Source organism: Haliotis rufescens, unplaced genomic scaffold (assembly GCF_023055435.1).
Source record: "Haliotis rufescens isolate VD_foot unplaced genomic scaffold, xgHalRufe1.0.p SCAF_3, whole genome shotgun sequence".
NCBI lineage: Eukaryota > Metazoa > Mollusca > Gastropoda > Lepetellida > Haliotidae > Haliotis > Haliotis rufescens.
The window spans coordinates 56,129,890-56,151,235 of NW_025964001.1; the positions used below are offsets into that span (position 1 = coordinate 56,129,890).

Here is a 21,346-nt window from a genome sequence, read left to right on the forward strand (position 1 = left end):
TCACCCACCTATCCCACACCCACACCCACCCAAACCACACAGCGGTTATTCGAGAGGAAAATGTTCATACAAATCCTTACCATGCGGCCAAAGATAATAAAAAGAAACTCTGCCAATTATCAACGTATCTCCTAATAATTTCACAGGTGAATTTACATGCCGGCGTTTATTTATTCTGTATAACATTCCACATTCACCATTACATCATTAAGTCGAAGATACAAACCGAAAAAGGAATTTAACAGCATTTTATTGAACAAATGAGTGGTGACTTCTAGTATTACACGCCTAATAGTCTACCCATGTCGGACGACATTGTTAATAGGCCCTTCACAAGACAGTAGATTTCTCCCAGATGCCTGTAACTGAATTTCTCTCACGTTGACTGACTTTTCGATTGTCGATTACAGTGGTTCCAGAGTCCGAGCCAGTGTTTGACGCACCAGTGGTCAACGTTACTGTCAAAGCTGGGACGACCGCCATCTTACCATGCTCCGTCAGGTTCCTCGGTGCGCATCAGGTAACGGAACTTTTGCAAGTACACTTTGCAATAACTTTCAGGTTAAACAATAAGGTTTTTTAAGGGTCTCTTTATCGATGTACAATGTTTACAGAATTTTGGTATATGATACAATGGTAACTTATTATTTCGTTGGTCCTGGGTTCGAATCCCGATAATGATTCATCGTACATATGAACATTTTGGGCCAGGACTTCTACGAATTGTGCAAAAATAATTTTCATAAAATGAGATTTTACGTCAAGATAAAATTTGTTTGTTTGTTTGTTTGTTGTTTAATGACGCACTCGGCAATATTCCAGTTATATGACTGCGGTCTGTAAATAATGGAGTCTCGACCAGACAATCAAGAGATTGCTATCATGAGCATCGATCCACGCAACTGTGATACGATGACATGCATCAACCAGGTCAGCGAGCCTGACCATCCGATCCCGTTAGTCGCCTCTTACGACAAGCATGGGATGCTGAAAGCCTATTCTAACCCGGATCTTCACGGGTCGCCATGATAAGAACTGAAATACTGTTAAAGCGGCGTTAACCCCAACTCACTCACTCGCTCTCAGATTTATTCTGTTTAAGGTCACGTTACCATCTCATTCTATCGAGTACCCATTCACTACTGCGTGAACACAGTCATATTTCGAACAAGGCCGCTGGGATTGCCTACTAGTTAAAGCGTTTTAAGTGTCCTCCGCAGTGATATTGCTGTGATATTGGTTAAAGCGGCGTGAAATCATACTCACTAACTCACTCTTATTTCGAATAAAGTCACTTGCCTTAGCAGACATCACATGTGTTACATGTACTTCTGTTCGAGGCAGGGATAGCCTTGAAACTCTCGGGAGAAAGGTGTGGAACGCGGTCCCCCATCCAACTACACGATCTTAATTCTACCTTTTTTGTGTGTACACAAGACCAAGATTAACGGTGACTGGCGTTGAAGCTGATGTTCATGTATATATGTTAACGTAAAAGCCGTTATAAAACTGAGATATTGTTCAAATCGGCCTTAACACCAACTTACTCGCACTCGCGATATGGCAAAAAAAATACACAATCATCAAGCGAAACCTCGTTAGGCGGAACCCGTTTGTCTAGAAATTAAACCTTTAGGATGATCTTGATATGACAGTCCGCAAGATTAGAAATGTCAGCCAAATAACACCCACCTTCCTGGCATCCATTTTTCTCATATCCTGTACAAAACAATAAGAAAAGGAATCGTTTAAAAATATTTAATCAGAATGACAAGCAGCCATGGATTAAGGGGAACAAAGATCAATATCCAGGACCAAATTTCATTAACTTTGGAATGCGCTCTTAATGCTTGCAATCGCAGTACTTTAGAGAGTGTTTTTTAAACAGACATTCTCTGTAATTTGACCTAGTTCATGATTTAAACTTCTCGTACCTTAAGATCCTACTCCTGATACAATATCTCAGATCTCAGGCTTAAATGTTTGTAATATCTTCAAGTAAAGATAACGACATTTAAAAGAGCTCCTGGAGTATTATCTGAACATATAATTTCATATTAATTGACATATTATATTGTGTGGACATTTTTATCAAATTTCAAAAGGTTAAGTATAATTTCTCTTCATGTTTTGCTTAAAATATATACGAAATGAGGATATCTTCTACAACACAATGGATATGTTTCAAATGGTGCATTAGAGTCAACAAATGACTTATCTTGCATAACCTCATTCTCTTAAAGATCAACATTACATAAACATCAAAATTGCAATTCATTGTTTTATCATTCACATCAGTGGATAATATATATATAGTATATATATAGTCTATTATGACCGTTCAGTCCTTGAAAAAACATTAACTGTTCTTTGCAAATAGAACAAATTGGGGCACGGGTGGCTGAGTGGGCTAAAGCTAAGCCGCTGCGTTGTTGCGTTACACCAGGATAACGTGAGTATGGGGTTAAATCCTATATTCAGAATAATTGTGATCAATGGTTTATCAGTACCATAGCCGTGCCCGCTGCATTCATCAAATTGGTAATTATGGTAATAGTAAGAGCTGCATCACTTCGGGCTTTCCTCCCACATCAGGCTGACACGGCCATGATGTAACTGCAATACCAGTCAAGTGATGTTAAGCCCAGCTCAGTCACTTAAATGTCAACTCATCATTCAAATCCAAACTTCAGAAAACATTTAAAGAACAAATGGTGAGGATGATTCTGCCTTATATGAAATTAAGGAATTTATGAAGAAACGTAATATGTCATTTGCGATCAGTGTGTTTGCTGATGAACTGCTCACTGCCTATATCATGGTCATTTTTAAAACGTCCTCATTGACATCATAATGTGGAAGAAAATTCCATGCGCAATTATGAAATGTAAAATATTTAAATCGATACAAATGACCTCACTCTCCTCGACTGCAATGAGAAAATATATGCATACACAGTAAGAAGATTAAGACGAATATGTTCAATAATTAAAGCTTCATTAATCGAATTGCACACATGTTTATCTGGAGTCCAAAAGTGTCACATTTATCAATCAGTAATATTCAACTTGTATGTAAGGGATGCATATACATGTACAGATATCGATCATAGTTTACTTCATCAAACAATTTGGCTCCACGCAAATTCCTTCGCATTAGAATCCAATTCATACAAGATGTTCACATTTCTCATTCTGAGTAGGTACATTGACATGCATTGTAAAACATATAATATTATATACTATTCATTACAATAATGACACTCCTATATGAATACTGGTGACATTTAATCGTTTATTCAACATTGATGTGAAGGAAATGCGATTTATGTGTGTGTACCAAATATTATTAACATCAGCATAAATAATTTATCTCCTGTTCAATGCTGATGTATGAAGGTATACAGCAAATGGTTGCGCGTGGTAGGAGAGTTGCTACCTGTCTAGGTAAACTTGACTCCTGTTCTAGGGTTCCGATCAGGAAAGCCTCGGGCTAGTGACTTTGTTCAGGAGTTGGGCTCTGTTTTCCGAGCAGTAAATGGGTACCCGGTAGTATGAGTTGTGAATGGAACTTATGGTAATTAATGTTTGGGTTCTTCACATAACCTGTCTCCAGGTGGTCTGGACGGACCAATGGTCGACTTTACTGACGTTTGAAGACAGAAGGATAATTGACGACGAGAGGATCAGTGTTGAGAGGCCATATACCAAAGACTGGAACCTGCATATCCGAGCAGTGAGAAGCACAGACAAGGGCGTTTATAACTGTCAAGTCAACACAAGCCCAGTCAAGATTAAAACAGTCAACCTGTTTGTTCAAGGTACAGCGATCCCAACATACCAATTTTCAGCACGTCAAAGTGTAGCAAAACATTAGTTGGTTTTTATCGTGTGTATTTACGTTAAGCATGGTGCCGAAGGAAAAGTGGTTTAATGATATTCCTATGGTGGATGTTGCAATTCATGAATAATACATTCTATAGAAAAAGTAAAATGTAGAGACACAAATATCGAGCACGTTGTTAGCCACTAGGTTCTTAACATGCGATGAAGAAGTGAATCTTTATATTATAAAAAATATACATGAGAGTCTGTTGTTAGTTTATTCTAGCGAGATTTGATAGATTGCATGTCAAAAATTATCAGTCATGTTAAACATACTTAATTTCTAAGCATGTATTTATTATTGCTGTGATTGCTTTTTGGAGGATAGAGATGTGAATTTCGAAAAAAATTAATCAAGATAGACATATAACTTTACCTTTTTAGCCTAGATCTAGACAATATGAATAGCTCCAGATCTCAACCTGAGACACTCGGAAATGCATCTTATCCACAATAGCTTCATAAGAGCTTCAAACATGTATACATGTATACATCTATATACACATGGCACAAAATGCCTATCCCGCCATTGTGCATTTATCTTCATGGTCTTTGCAAACTATGTCTTACAGCGCATAGAAAATCTAAATAGGATTTGTCGTTGATGTTTAACTGAATGCACTATTTTCCCGGTTGCTTAGGCTCTTGAAGGTACTATGGCATCTGAAATCTTATATATTTAAGAAGCATGCTCTTTTTAGTCCGCTGGTGCTTTAATTTTGCTCTAAACAAGCCTTGTTGAAGAACAATAACGTGTTATGGATGGCAAAGGCGCTCACCTCAGGGAAATAAAAAAATCAAACACAACAATTCTAAACTCAAAGGATTTGTGTGGTTCCTGCAACGGCCATTTCTTAAAACATTTATTATTTGATTATTGTGGAATTAGCCTCCGACATAAAACATTCAGTGTGCACACACAATGTTGACCCAGCAAAAAGGGTGATTGTAAAATGCCCAATCTTCAAGCTAATGTGATTAGGGAAAAAACATTTGCCAACCCGAAATCTCATTTAAGCCCATGTTTTACTGGATCGTAATAGGAAACAAGCATATTTTCAATCATCAACGAATTTAACGTAATTAATTATACAAGGCCGATGATACTAGCGGTATTTAATAACTTGTATATTGACATATGACGCATGCTACTTTTATTCACCGACCCCACTTTGGCTCTCTTTTTATATGTGATAAAAAAAACTTTACTTTGTAGAATTTTTCTATGTTTATGTTGTAGTTCCAGCGAAGATAATAGCCGATTTATCCTCCAGTGACGTCACAGCGCTTGAAGGAGAGACATTGACGCTTGTATGTAACGTGACAGGCGTTCCCATGCCAACAGTCACGTGGTACAGACATCCTCTGGAGGACGATGGTTTGAAGCAAAGTAAGTTCAAGATTGGGATGAAAACATTTCTTCATCTGGGATAGAGATAAGATTAATGTTTTTAGAATGTTTATTATACTTTCTAAAATTTTAAATTATATCAATTACATAACGTTAAGGGGCAAGAAGTCGCCCAGTGGTCGACGGCGCCGCTTCCCCATTAGTGTCAGACCCGCTCGTGTTGATTATGACCATTAGCGCGTCAGCACCACATGTTCACGTGGCCTAAGTGGTTTAATGACTTCGAACTGCTTCACTTTTGGATTTCTCACCACCAAGCTAACACCTTGTGATGAAAGTGAAATACTGTTTAAAGAGGCGTTAAACCCATCTCACTGAAGGCACATTCTGCGCTCTACATCGTTGATACGTTGACATCAATACTCTCTTGGGGGCACGGGTGGCCCAGTCGTCTAAGGCGGCGCGATTCGCTGTGCAGAGTTGCGTCCCTTGGGCATGCCAGAAACCTATGATTGAGGGTTCGAATCCCGGTTAAACCCAATTATGTTTCTAGGTTTGTCAGCACCATACCCGTGCTCGTGGGTTTCACCGAAGTGGTAAACGTCTGAGACCTGCATCACTTCGGGCTTTCCTCCCACATTAAGCTGACACGCCGCGATATAACTGGAATACCGTTAAAAGCGGCGTAAAACCCAACTCACTCACTCACTCAATACTCTCTTTGGTTTGAGATGTATAAGTGTACCGCCCTCCCTACCTGTTTGTGTTGTGGGCAGGGACGCCCCAGTTGTCTAAGGCCCTGCCATTCGCTATGCAGAGTTGCTTCCCTTATGAGTGTCAGAATCCTATGATCGTGGTTTCTATGTTACAGCACTATAGCATAGCCATGTGCTCATGGTTTACAACGGAGTTTGTTGTTTAACGCCGCTCAGCAATACTCCAGCTATTCTACGTCGGTCTGTAAATAATCGCGTCTGAACCAGACAATCCAGTGATTGACATCTATCTACGCAATTTGGATACGATGACATGCATCAACCAAGTCAGCAAGCCTGACCACCCAATCTCGTTAGTCGCCTCTCATGACAAGCAAGTTACTGAGGGGCTATTCTTACCCCGATCTTCACGGGTCTTACAACAGAATGTTGAACGTGTAATTATTGCTTAAATTTGGGTGTCCCCACCCACAGCAAACACACACACCTTGGTATGACTGAAATAATGTTCCAAGAGGTGTCGAACCACATTCACTCTCATGTTTGAATATATTTCCAACATTATCACAGTACGACATGTGCATGACACTCTAATTACAGTTTCAACATACAGAGTACTGAGAACAGTTTCAAATTGCTTCAAGCTCATCGTGTCATCTGCATGCTGTTGCTCGATTATTAGTAAAACAGGCATACAGCGTTTCTTAACTTACTGTAAACAGCATTCTGTTTGCAGCATTAAGATTTATACTCCCTAATGACAATGAGCAAGAGATACCAAAGTGTTAGTCGACTCAGTTGAAATGTATTTCAACGGTAATACCAACCAGAGTATCATACTAATATCTGCCACAAGAAAAGACACAGTTCAATCTAATTGGCACCGACATATACACATTTTACATTATACAAAATACAAAATACACTTTAGAAGCATAATCAAATCACAATGATGACTTGGAATATGATTACTCCAAAATAACTCACGCCGAAGATAATGTGACCAGCAGTGACACATGTGTGAGTGTGTTTGGGGGGAGGGGGAGGGAGGGGACGTTGGTAGAGATGGATCTCCGAGTGGTTAAAGCATCTGCTTGTCACACCAAAAGTGATCCCCCGAAAGATATTGTTGGAACACTGTTTAAATATTGTAAATCTATCTTCACTCACAAAGGCAACGGAGATGGATAACACAATCAAATGTTGCTTTATTTCGGAGAAAACAGTATGTCCAAAATAAACAGAATTGAAATCAACAAAACCTCCCAAGTTCAATAATTCTCTTTCACATCCTGAGTGTAATTGTGGTTTATACGCCTATTTCCCATGCGGCAAGCTCGTGATCCATACCGTGGCAACAACCTAACCTTCTCCCAAAGGCGATAAAGCATTGACGCCGTGGCGAATATTGCGATACAAAGGAGACATTGATGGTGTAACAGGCAGCTGAGATTGATGCGACCTGTAGCGCGGGGGTTATGAATGATGGAGGCATCTCTCAGTGTCATGTCTTCAAACATTGTCCCCGACCTCATTCGATCGTTACGCGGTTGGTGGTCAGATGAAGTCGGTGCTTGTGGATTGTTCCGTTCATCAATGAAACGAAGACAGCCACGGACACTTGGGCAAACCTTTATACTTCGTTAGATAACCACGATGGTTCTTTTAAAAGTCTGTTTTAATTGCATTTTGATTAAGTTGATTGCATTCTCTATTATCGAAGATCTCAAATGTAATCAATGGTTTCCAATAATAGTGACAAATTTTGGATTCTTGTTTACCGCAAGAGGATTTAGAAGCACATTGAGTTGTTTTAACTGGTATGTTTTTAAATGTAGGAAGAATACTTTAAAATTTTATACGAAAATTGTCGATTTATTAAGTATTCATTTTTTAAGTGTGTTTCTTATGGCATCATTCTCATTAAAATTAGACCTTAGTTCTCGCTTCCGCTAAACAAAGATGTGAGGACATCCCATTAGGGGTCACGTCAGAACGACCTTACATCCGACCAATCAGAGCGTCCCTTACCAGATCAGTGACAGTCGGAATGTGATTTCTAATCATGCAACCTCGAAAACTTAACACGGGGTATTCCGAACGATAGTTACGGGCTTAATGACTGAATCCATACAATCTAGACTATCTATTAGCCATTCCAGAATGTTCTTTTGTTTAGGTTTCAAATTTTTAATCGGGAATTTGTCAAAATATGTTTCGAAGCGTAGTCGCCAATTTGAAATTAGTGCCGTAAAGCACGAGTAAGCTGCCCTCTGATTGGCTAATGTCGACTTCCATGTCATTCAATGTCATTCCATGGGTCGGTCAAGGTCGGTCTGACGTGACCCGTATTGGGGTGTCCTCAGATCTTTGTTTAGCGGTAGCGAGAACTAAGATCTGATTTTAATGAGATTGTTGTGGCATCTTTCGGCATTGATATGAATTACTTTAAACTACCTCAATGCGTGCTCCCAGCCATGCAAGTATAACCCTCTCGTTTATATGTATATCCTTCGTATAATTATAGGGACATAGCCATCTGGAAAATACACACTCACTGGGTTGCGTGACTCGATAAAATCTAAATTTACTTGCATGTTCAACATTTTCCCCACATGACAATTTTCAAGTGACACAGGCAAAAACGTATAATTTCAGGAAAAAAATATAGTGTCATTTTTTTCACCATACAGGAATCGGCATGGACGGTGAAGTCCTTGTCATTTACAACGTCAGTCGATACTGCAGCGACACCTATGAATGCGTCGCATTCAATGATGTTCCTCCAGCGGTCAACAGACAGATAAAAGTAACCGTTCAGTGTAAGTTGCGAGTCATCGCAGTTAATTGTCACCCTTAGCAAAAAATATGAGGATTTTATTCCAGTCAACCGATAATGCTTAAATAACAAGGTAAAAATCGACTCGAACCAAGCCAGGAATCCCTAAATATAATTTGTTACAGTAACAAGCTTTTTACATTTGATTTTATTAAATACCTTTTTATGCAGATTGAATCTAGGATCGGTTTTATTGTTTCTTCGTCATCTTGAGGTCGTGTTGCAACTTCAAGTTGTCCTTGTTTCTCATAGATCAAATAGTTTCAGAAGCATTACATATTGCATGTGACCTGATAATGCCACTGTATGGAATGCCACCGCTTTATCATTTACCTCGTTAAATAAAATAACTTCGATAAAGCTGTCTCTTGTTTATTCTTTCCAGGACCGTTTGTTTCTAAATTCAAGTCAAATGTTCACTTTCATATTTATACGAGCATTTACAAATCCAAAGTCGTTATGTTCGGATTTATCATAAAGGCATCCCAATACTTTACAAGCAGCTCTATAACAAGCACTATCATTATGTTGCTGTGCGAACAAGATAGAAATCGAATGGAAAGCGCTGTCTTTTCTCCTTCCACTGGCCCCTTTAACGTCGATAGTAGCATCTCAAAGTATCGACCCAATACCACCGACGGTCACAAACCCAAGCGGCCATAAAATACTGGAATCCAGTCCCTTGAAGATATGATAAACCATTTTATAGCCGAGGTGATAAAATGTAATGACGTATTTCCTGAATACACTACAAATATCCCTTTAAGACACAATACAACAAAAACATTTCTAGTCCCATTCCGTCTCAGGATTTTGTTTTGTTGTAATGAAAGTCCCTATGCAAGTGTTAAGATTGCTTTCAAGAATTCATTTTAAGGGGATTGTTTACATAGTACATCATCAGCAACAAAAGTTCTCGGGTAATTGTTTTAATGCATGCCTTATGTGTCCTTGCAATTGTCCGTAGCTTCAGTCACTATTTCATAACGTCAGAAATGGTGGTTGGGGAATTTATGTTTGATTGCCATTGAAGATTGACACTCGATTTTAATATTCTTTGACATGGCCCTTTAAAGGGGAAGTGTACACGCAAAAATCACTTTCTTTCTTTTTCTAAACAAAACGCAATTTTAGAATTAATTAGTATCTGTGTTAATATACACTCATTTTTTTCACAGTGAACGTAGGAAGCTCACAATAGTGTGAAAATGATATGCCGTTATGAGGCCTTCGTTTTTCGAGCTAAACAGGCCTGAGTTATCCCCCTTAGATTATGACGTAATTGGTGCCAATTCAACTGGGTCCCTGTCTATTCTCAACGCAAAAGATATCAAGTACCAGTTTGCGGTAAAACAACATGGCCTACGACACACTCCGGCGCAGTGGTGACTCAGCATAACACTATGCTGGCTGGCATCTGAGACGCTAGAATCACACATCTGGACCTACACCACGTGAAGCGGCTCTAACAAAGCAGGATGACGTCATAATGTTTATCAATTGGCACCAATGACGTCATATTGCAAGGGGCATAAGCCATGGTGTTTTTGTTGGGGAAATAGAACACTTGGTAAATGTGAAAAATATAAATCGTTTTAATGCGAAAAATATGTTAATTAATTGTGATATTTTTATATTTTTGTCTATGACACTTCTATGTTAACACTTTTAATGTGGAAAAAGTACAAGAAAAATAGGTTCATTTCCGTGTCAACTTGCCCTTTAATGCTGATCAATGGCCATATATCGAAAACTGGTTTCTCTACTCCGACGTTATTATGTGTCATTATAAAGCGAGATAAGTCCCCTTTTGCTTACTTGTTCGTTGGCTTACAGTTCCACCGGAGGTCAGATTGCCTACCAAACGCATAGGACAGGATGTTGGCAGGGAAACCATCTTAGAATGTGTCATTGCTGGCAGCCCACAGGAAATAAGCGTATGGATTCGAAATGGAAAGGTTAGTTCCAGTCATTTTCGGAGGTTATTTGGGTTGTTTCCAAACTTCAAAATCGAACACTGTATGGAAATTCGTTAATGTTTCAAGTAATTCATACGAATATTGATTTCTCAAATCCTTTATGCTTTTCACAAAGGTAGACGGTTAAGAGGAATGAATGTTTGTAAGCAATGTTTATAGTCACCTCCGGATATGACGAAGTCGGTTATAACGAACCAATGTAATGAAGGAATGTAAAGTTTAACGTGAGTAAGATTATAATTCGGATATAACAAACACTTGCAGTTCGTTGTATGAGAACCTATTTGTATATTAAGAACAGATCAGGACATCAATAAGAATATGAACAATTACCTGGTGGATATGTGGGTGTTTTTCTATCTTTTGTGATAATGCATTTTTTTACATTGGATTAAATGATTGTTGTGTATCTCCGTCCTGACATTGTTCTCTCTTTTTTGTAACAGGAACTAACCGACAGTGAAAAGTATCGCATTGAGATATACGAAGATAAGGACCACACCATTACTCTGAGTTTGAGGATTAGAAATATCAATGCATTCGATTTTGGCCAATATACTTGTATGGCATCTAATATACTAGGCAAAGACAAGGAGACGATGCAGCTTTATGGTAAGATATATGTGTATGGCAATACCGATTTAAACCGAATATGGGTTCCTGCCACTGGACTCCGTGATTTATGGCGGGTTATAGGGACTATCTAACATTCCAACAAAGACGGTAACTCGGATCTGAAAGTTTCATTTTACATCAGCAATTGACTTTATGTGGAACCCAAATATGTAGAAATATCGTGTGTAATATTTGCACATGTACATTTGAGTGATTCTCAATACTGTCTTTTTGTGTTAAAACCGTAGGTCATAGTGCTTTATTGTTGAGAAAAATGCTATATGTCATCCATTGTTCATGACGTCACAAATTGATTACATTACGTCATCTGAACAATAGGCTGCCGTCAGTGAAGTTACATCGTGTCATACGCTTTTCTTTATATTCTCTCTTAAAACATGTCTGAGTAACATATAGAATAACATACTCGCAAACACCTAATTAGGGAGGATCATCCGCCCCTCGTGAATGAAAACTTTGAAGTTCCTTGCCGAAGGTCCACGGTTACCACAATTCATTCATTCGGGACATATTCCTTAATTCCTCGTAGTTCGTTGTTTTTCTCTAATTGTGAACCGTCGAGCGGGCGCTTGTGTGTGTGTGTGTGTGTGTGTGTGTGTGTGTGTGTGTGTGTGTGTGTGTGTGTGTGTGTGTGTGTGTGTGTGTGTGTGTGTGTGTGTGTGTGAGCGTGTGTGTGTGTGAGCGTGTGTGTGTGTGTGTGTGTGTGTGTGTGGGGGGGGGGGGGGGGGGGGGGTGGATGGTTGTTGGTTGTGTATGTGTAGAAAAGGTGATAATTTCAAGAACGTTCACCCGTGAATCATTCCACAATTCATTCATTCGGGACATATTCCTTAATTCCTCGTAGTTCGTTGTTTTTCTCTAATTGTGAACCGTCGAGCGGGCGCTTGTGTGTGTGTGTGTGTGTGTGTGTGTGTGTGTGCGTGCGTGCGCGTGCGTGCGTGCGTGCGCGCGCGCGCGTGTGTGTGAGCGTGTGTGTGTGTGTGTGTGTGTGGGGGGGGGGGGGGGGGGGGGGTGGATGGTTGTTGGTTGTGTATGTGTAGAAAAGGTGATAATTTCAAGAACGTTCACCCGTGAATCATTCTTTAGTTACGACGGTGACACAAGGTATCCGCGATACGATTGAACATGCTCTGAATACGCTGTTCATACAACAAAGTCTCTGAGAGAGGGAGTACTGGAAAAAGGAAAGAGTTCTCTAAAGTTAGTTGTTTTTGACAAAATTCTGAAATATTGTGATCTTTTGTCGATTATTTATAAAAAAAAACAATGAATCCGTACATATGATCGTATGTGATATGCGATATTTAAAAAACTAGAATACTATGTTTGATGACATTATTTCCATACGAAATCGTCGATTGACGACGTACATACATGATTTCACAAATAGGATCGTATTTGATAAAAGATACCTCAAAAGATTTTTTTTTCATAACAAGAACATATTCCTTACACAGAAACACATCTACAATGTTAATCGATTGCTGGTGACAGCCACATTGTTCTCCAACAGTACGTGTAATTCCTTCTCTCAAAAGGTTCAACTTTCCTTGTGTCATTTGTTTGTGCTTTTCGAAAAACAATAATGACTGGTGTATATTATATATTACGCCTTCGCTTCGACAAACATAAATAATAAAAGGCTTGTAAATGTAAAACTTTCAACGTAACCTCAAAGAAGTTGCCTTTGTTATATAATGTTTTTAATTACTTTGTGAGAATATTATCTCCTTTCCTAATATATAGCAAATGTCATATGGATTAAATGGACCAGAGGCATCTCAAAGTGATAGAAACATTAACTGTTTCATCTCACTGATGGCTGAGACACAAATTCCGTGTCAGACAGACTGCTGAAGTGTTCTTTTAAAATAATATCTGGGAATTCACAGTGTGTGGCGAATTAGCGATTTCTGAAATGAACACCCAAAGGCAATTTTACATCATTCGGAAGATAATCTGTTCAAAGAATACTGAGGAAAATCACAATAAAAAAATAAAATGTTGGTGTATCATAAAAAAATAAAATTCGAATTGATGACATCATGCTTTGATGAGGATAGTGTAAAATTAAATTAAAGAAAGAGTTGGCAACGCTTTGCGTGTATTATTTTTTTTAGTGAATGAATATCAAGCCGCAGGACTTTACGCTAAGTGGGCTATGTTTAAAATAACATGGGTGTAAAGACGCGATGGTCTTCTTCCAACATGGAAGCCACCATATATATCTTGCTATGGACATGACTTAATGGTGTGGTTCTATCTCCTGCAGATTATTCGTTATACAAGAAGACAACGACACAGTCTCCCCCGACAACGCCCCCTCCCTTGTACACACCTTTTTCCCATTACCCCTTGGCCACACAGAGGACCTCTGGGTATGGGGGCCGCACGGAGCTGCAGTTTGTTACCATTAAACAAACGACGAAACACATACCTGGAAACAATGGTAATGGTAACTATATGGTTCAATATATTTTCAATATGTTAACAGTTTGACTGATTTCTTTGTTTAAAATAAAATAAACTGTAATACCAAAATACCAAAAGTGACACTACGTGTGCCACTATTCAACATAAGTACCGTCTAGACGAAAACTGTGACAGGTCGCAAAAGGTGTTATTATAGTGTTAATCTGCTCAGGAACAGCAACGCTGTGACGTCGGTACACGTCGTGACAGAACTCTTTGCAACCACAGCAACGATTGCCATATTCTTGTCAAACCAATGGTTATGTTTGAAACGAAGACGTCTTGATCAAGGCTGTGTTTCATCACAGCAACATGATTGTTAAGTTTCTTTTTCTCCCCTGGCATATGAGAAGAACTACATTAAGTTAAAGTGTCACCCAAAACAGACATTCTCACAAACATGTTCACGTATAGAAAAATCACTTCTGGAAAAAAATTGGATTCTCCACTGTCCTCTCCTTATATAACAACTCATTAGCTATGTATCATATAAAGCCAACATGTAAGGAGATATAAACTTTTCTGACATATCACGTTTTTATTCCTGTAGAAGATGCTCACAGACCTTTAGGAACCAGGAACAGCAACGCTGTGACGTCGGTACACGTCGTGACAGAACTCTTTGCAACCACAGCAACGATTGCCATATTCTTGTCAAACCAATGGTTGTGAAACGTGGGAAGTTTAAACAGTATTACATATTTGCTCAACCAACGCCGTCCAGAGACTTCCATGTTGTATAGATACTAGAGAGACACATATGTGGAGTACAGTAATTTTTGACTTCATTGGGTGGATGTAATGGTTTTTCAACAAGTGGGATACACCATCGCATTCTACCCTGACACTATGGACTTACTGCCAACATGGATCATGATATTAATATTCAGATCTAGCAGTGTGTAAGTATACATTTAAGTTTTTATGTAGTATGGGCATGGATTGCTGTGCAGAGTTGCGTCGCTTGTATTGGGTTCGAATCCCGATTATGTTGCTGGGTTTGTCAGCACCATACCCGCGGACGTGGGTTTCACCGAAGTGGTAAACGTCTGATACCTGCATCACTTCGGGCTTTCCTCCCACATAAAGCTGACACGCCGTGCTATGATTCGAATACTGTTAAAAGCGGCGTTAAACCAAACTCACGCACTCACTAAATTTGTACTGTGTATTAATGTCTCGAATAACACGTTTAATATCAAACACTTACAAGATTTGTATTTGGCAACTCATTATATTCAAAATAGAAACGTCATTACGTATATAGATACCTCAGTTTTAGATGTAAATGAATACATTTTTCTGTTGTCCATTGAAACATTTGTCTTAATTATAAAGGAACACATTGTATTAAATTTTACGTTTCAATATTTCTTTTTTTATCAATTTCACTCGTACATTTCACTCACCTTCTCCTCAATCATCACTAGTTGACAGTGATACATAAAAACATGTTCATGACATGGACGGTATGGTACAACGGACTCTGGTCCAAAAAGACATTCCTTATGATTATGAAATGGGTTTTGTCGCTTTTATACACATTTTCGTCAATGTTGTTTTATTAAAAGGATTAAGAAACAGTACTCCAGTCACATGGGGCAATTAGGCAGATTGAAGGTGTATCCCTTTCTTTCAGCGTATCAATTATTTCTGAGTTATGTGTCTGTGATATGACAACTCCGTCAACTTAGGTTGGCACAGCTGGACAAGGGTATCGCGCTGGTACTCGACTGGTTCCGGAAGAGAGCTACGAGCACAGTAGGAGCTCTCGATGAGTAGGTTTATGTGGGAGGTTTAATTCCCCACATGCACATATCCTTTTCCCCTTATTAATAGAGCTACAACGGTTGCACATGACGTAAACGCTCAACAGTTTGTCTTTTTTCGAGCGTTTCCTTTTTTACTTTGTAATGTACTGATGTAATAACTGTCTTTGATGTTGAAATATGAACCAAAGAAATGTTTTACAATTTAGTCAACTCACTACTGTCATTTTGGCACATTTCAAAAGTGAATCAACGAGTGATGCTTGTGGAAGAATTCACGAGGGATGTTAAGTTTCCATTTTGGTTCATCTGGACCAAAAGACTATATAACCTCACTTTTCCTGCGACTGCATAATTCATTTACGTGATTTTATCAAATATAAGTTATCCTTTTTTTCTGAAATATTTTAAAATTTTGAAAATATTCGAAGGTCTTGTCATAAATCACACTACCCAGAGATTTATTTATGTGGAGATTGTGATTACCATGCATTGTGTCAGGCTGTTCAATTCATCGTGATCAGAACGCAACTCGGCCGTTAAGGATGAAGACGGAAGAGCATATGCTATGAATTATTTAGACCCATTTGATGAATTCAGCTAAAGCACTTAGTTCCTCGAGTTATATTTTTTGTACTGACCAGAATGAAGTCCTCTGTTCTTCAAAGCATGACAAATATTTGTTTTTAAATTGAAAATAGTTGTTATTCAAAGTGCTTTAAAATAGTACTCTTAGAAACCGCTTACGTGTCTGTTATTTAGTACCTACGTGTCTGTTATTTAGTACCTACGTGTCTGTTATTAAGAACTTACGTGTCTGTTATTATGAAAGCAGATATCTTCGACTTCTTCTCTAGAACCGATCATTGTATTATCAGGATGTGACTATTTGTACATGTTCAAAACCGGATTTTTTTCTTAAAAAATGTGAATTTCTTTTTAACACTCGAACATTTTAGACTTACAAGATTAAGCTCCGGTTCATTGTTAAATTGTTCCGAAAGGTCGACATTTGAAGGTTTTGGGAAACACAGTGACTCATCTTTCTACGAGTCCGGACTTAGTAAGATTTTCTTCCGAATACTGAACAATTTTTTAATGATATAATACAAGCCATGCGTCTGTACGAAATGTTGTTCAAGTAAAACACTTGCAAGTGATGTATAGGTGGACGCTTCCGATAAATTTCATACTCTTTTTGTAATGTTCAAACGTTGGAATTTGAAGTTCTTACGGACCTAAGAGCGATCTTACTGAACTAAATGAACTCGAGAAAACCCTTCCAATATTCATAAGAAATATCTAATCAATAAACAGGGTTCATTGTACGATTCCGACTGTATAATCAGCATGTGTTTATGAATCACTGTCAAATAGTGAACATCATCCTTTGAACAGTCTATACAAGTTTCATTTTTTCCCTTCCTCGAGTCTTATTTTTGCCATCGTAACAAACAATGAGGCGAACAATATTTACACAATGAAGGGACATCTTATTATTATTCTAATGGTCAACATCTGCAAGATATAGGAAATTAAAAATATTAAATCTCACACTGCATATTGAAGGTGCAGTATTTGCCAAAGTTATGTGTGTTATATATAGAATACTAAACCAGCTCCCGTGTAATACCAATTTTATGAAACGTTTGAATAGTTCTGGTATCAGATACCAGCACTATTCACGAGTTGCATTAAATTGGTACTACACGGGGGCGAGTTTAGTGTTATATTGATTACTTGCCGTTTAAAACCTTTTTTAGAATTTCAATGCCGTGTGTGAATATATGCAGAAATCTTCGCGATCCAAAGCATAATCCCATGGCGTTTAACAAAACAATACTTCAAACATGTCAAAAGTTGACACGTATTTATTTAATACAATGCAACGGCCCACCTTAAGAATTCATGGTTCCTTTCCAGAAAGTTACTGTAGCGTTAAGGTTATCAGTAACTCCCATATACCTAGACGTACATGTGTCGTGGCGCTTCAATCGCCTTGTGGATCTGGGTCCTGCACAACAAAGTTTACAAACACGTCACAATACCCTATGACGTAATTTGTGAAATTTTGTTGCAAGATCCACCGGCGAAACAATGCCATGTGACGTCAGCCAAGCAACGGGGTTGCTGCGGTTATCAAGTGTGCATAAGCTCCTTTCAGTGATCTATCATCTCCCCGCGCAATGTCGTATAAGCCGTTGAGAGTTTTCAATATTTGTTCGTGAAACTTGTTCCCGCAGTACATTAACACGCGCTTTGTTATTACTCAATGTGTAATACAGCTGTAAGTTTGTAAAAAGGGTAACCTCTTCACGGGCAAGTAATAAAGTATATTATGATATTATTTCTCTTGTTCAGAACAGCGATAGTTTCGTTGATCATGTGGGGCGGTCGGGTAGCCTAGTGGTTAAAGCGTTCGCTCGTCACGCCGAAGACCCGGGTTCGAATCCCGACATGGGTACAATGTGTGAAGCCCATTTCTGGTGTCCCCCGCCGTGATATTGCTGGAATATTGCTAAAAGCGGCGTAAAACCGTACTTACTCACTCACTCACTCGTTTTTCATGTAAGTGTGGGCCATATTCTGATTTGTTGAAGAACGTGGTTAAATTGGATTTATTGCTTGGAAATCTTCTGGATTAATCACGGCGAACAAATTCGTTTCTTGTATTGTACATGTCTCAGTCGCAAAAATGAAATGAAAAGACGTCGTATTCGGCAGGTCGACTTGAATAATAAATTAACAAATTATTTCATTTATTTAGGGTTTGACAGAAAGCATGTACACCAGTGGAATATTCTTTGTATACTGCTGACTACGTATAGGTCGGATAATTGAGTAATTGAGTTTCTGTAAATTTGGTTTAACACTGCATGGAACAGAATTTAATCGTTATCACGGGTCGTCATGTGGGAGATAAGTAACACATGGTGTGTCTACCGCTTTGTTGCAACCAACGAGGACACTGACAAACCAAGGTGAATTGGGGATCACTGAATCCTGTCGAACGAAGGGACGGAACTATTGCGCCTTATACGAATTGTGACATTTGAAACACATTCAGGCATGAACTATTCAGTTAGACGAGCAAGCTTCTCCAGGCACCACTGTGCCTGATTGATTCTGGTGTATAGTGTCAACGTGGCCAGTTCCACCTGATTATGTTTCTAGGTTTGTCAGCTCGTGGGTTTCACCAAAGTGATAAACATCCAAGACCTGCATCACTTCGGGCTTTCCGCCCACATCAAACTGACACGCCGTGATATAACTGGAATACAGTAACAATTCAAAACCAAATTCGCTTTCGCCCTCACACACCATAAAATGGTCATTTAGGTAACTAGCTGTTTGAATGTACATGAAACCATGTTGTCAAAACATATTTCAAAAGACGTTTAGTTTAAATATATTTTATTGTTCAAAAAGACAATGGGATTGGGTACAAGCGCAACGCGTGATGGCGCCGTCGGTTCCTGATGCCGTCGGTTCCAGATTCAGTCTCATAAAAATCAGATCTTAGTTCTCGCTACAGCGTAACAAAGATCTGAGGACACCCCATTAGGGATCGCGTCAGAACGACCTTGCGCGAACTTTGACCGACCAATGGAATGACTGACAAGAAGTCGACATTGCCAAAAAGAAGGCAGCTTTCTCGTTCTTTACGGCACTAATTTCATAATTGCCGACTGCGTTTCGAAACATATTTTGACAAATTCTCGATTAAAAATATGATACCTGAACAAAAGAACATTCTGGAATGGCTAATAGGTGGTCTAGATTGTATGGATTCAGTCGTTGAACCCGTAACTATTGTTCGGAGTTAAAGTTTTCGAGGTCGCATGATTCGAAATCACATTCCGACTGTCACTTTCATAATCTGATCTTTGTTTAGCGGTACTGAGAACTGAGGTCTGATTTTAATGAGATTGCCGTCATATTATTGTCGTAAAACAACAGACACACCGCATCGGCAATGTTTCGGTTAGATAGGTAAACGTGAATCTAACCTATTGGGTCTGTAACAAACCTGCGAAAATTATTGATCCGTAAACCATGCCACACTGCTAAATGTAGATATTTCTCTAAAACGAAAATACCAGATAACAAAGCTCAGTAGGATTTGATAATGATTATGATGCTTAAATGCCTCGAATTCATTTTGCATTTTGTTCATTCACATATATGTTTTGTTCAGTGTGATGATCTTTCAAAAATATTATACACAAAATTTTGTATTTTCAGTTGACAAGAAACACCCTTCAGCTTCCAAAGCGACATGGCTCGACCGTGTATATTTTATGTGCGCTTCCAACAGCTGTCAAGGGTGTCGATGAAGGGATGCTTCCAGTGACCATGTTCCACATAACAGTACCAGTGACTACGTCATTGCTTTAAAGTACATGTACAGATAACCATTGATGTCAAAGCACATACTATCGCATATATGTATTGTAAATATTGCAAGTGTTCTTGTTATATGTTGTGTTTAACGTTCAACCACTGTTTCCATGTTGTTTGATATAACACGGTAATCTCCCTTCCCACGTGTTTGCCAATTGTATCTCGCGTTCACATTCAATGTGAATAAACAAAAATATATGTGCACTTCTCACGCTGTTCTTGTCAATACTGCTGATATATATATTTAACAATTAAAATGAACATTCTTTGAATGTACATATTTCCTTATGTCGAATATTTCCTTCCAATAGTGTACAAGACAAATCACTGTTGAGAATACTTGATTCATATTGCAGAATATTTTCATTTACTAGGCATGCATGTACATTGACAAAAAAAACATTATTATAGAGACTACCATAAAATAATATAATCTCGGAATTTATGTAGAAACAGAGTAAATTTGGTACACTGTTGGCAATCTTGAGAATATTCTGGGAAGAACTCGTATGCAAAGAGCAAATGTTTTAAGTAAAGGGTTTAAGATTCAAGAACAATATGGTACCATTGAAACATTTACGGCGTGAGATCTACTGGTTTATTGTATTGGTTTATATTCTGGTGTACGAATAGGAACAGTGTTGTGCATTTACACGATCATTGGTAACCGTTTGAACAGAGGTAGACATGATGAACATATGAATTACTTCCTTTGTGACCTGTGAAGATCCGGGGTAATATAGGTCTTCAGCAACCCATGCTTGCCGTAAAAGGCGACTATGCTTGTCGTAAGAGGCGACTAACGGGATCGGGTGGTCAGGCTCGCTGACTTGGTTGATGCATGTCATCGATCCCAATTGCGTGGATCGGTGCTTATGATGTCAATCACTGGGTTGTCTTGTCCAGACTCGATTATTTACAGACCAACTACCAACCAACCTTGTATTCTTTCAACAACGTTTTGGTACAGACGCAGTTTCCATTACCAGACAACTGAATATGTGTCAACCATTTACAAATGTTCATTTCTTCCGCCACTTATGCTTGCTATAACGGTAACTGTTACATGTCCCGAGTGTTTATTGACGCATTGTACATTTCACTTGTTGTTGTTTCAAGTACATGTACTTGTATGTCAATATACTCATGACATACATGTCTTGTACACGTATTTCAGTCATGTTCAACTGTTGAGTATCAAAGCATTTCATACACAACCGAGTGAGTGAGTATGGTTTTACGCCGCTTTTAGCATTATTCCAGCAATACCACGGCAGGGGACACCAAAAATGGGCT

At 38.7% G+C, this 21,346-nt stretch overlaps 1 protein-coding gene across 1 annotated transcript in view; it reads left to right on the plus strand.

Moving 5' to 3' along the window:
* LOC124148736 (opioid-binding protein/cell adhesion molecule-like) overlaps nucleotides 1-20,777 on the plus strand; it is a 47,852-nt gene extending 27,075 nt beyond the window's left edge. Inside the window, exons 2-10 of the mRNA XM_046519994.2 lie at nucleotides 411-520; nucleotides 3,616-3,820; nucleotides 5,125-5,274; nucleotides 8,645-8,773; nucleotides 10,627-10,748; nucleotides 11,216-11,381; nucleotides 13,678-13,854; nucleotides 14,428-14,779; nucleotides 19,892-20,777. Coding sequence (XP_046375950.1) covers nucleotides 411-520; nucleotides 3,616-3,820; nucleotides 5,125-5,274; nucleotides 8,645-8,773; nucleotides 10,627-10,748; nucleotides 11,216-11,381; nucleotides 13,678-13,854; nucleotides 14,428-14,549 — 1,181 coding nt within the window. The 3' untranslated portion in view covers nucleotides 14,550-14,779; nucleotides 19,892-20,777. The remainder of the gene's footprint in view (nucleotides 1-410; nucleotides 521-3,615; nucleotides 3,821-5,124; nucleotides 5,275-8,644; nucleotides 8,774-10,626; nucleotides 10,749-11,215; nucleotides 11,382-13,677; nucleotides 13,855-14,427; nucleotides 14,780-19,891) is intronic.
* Nucleotides 20,778-21,346: the final 569 nt, after the last annotated feature.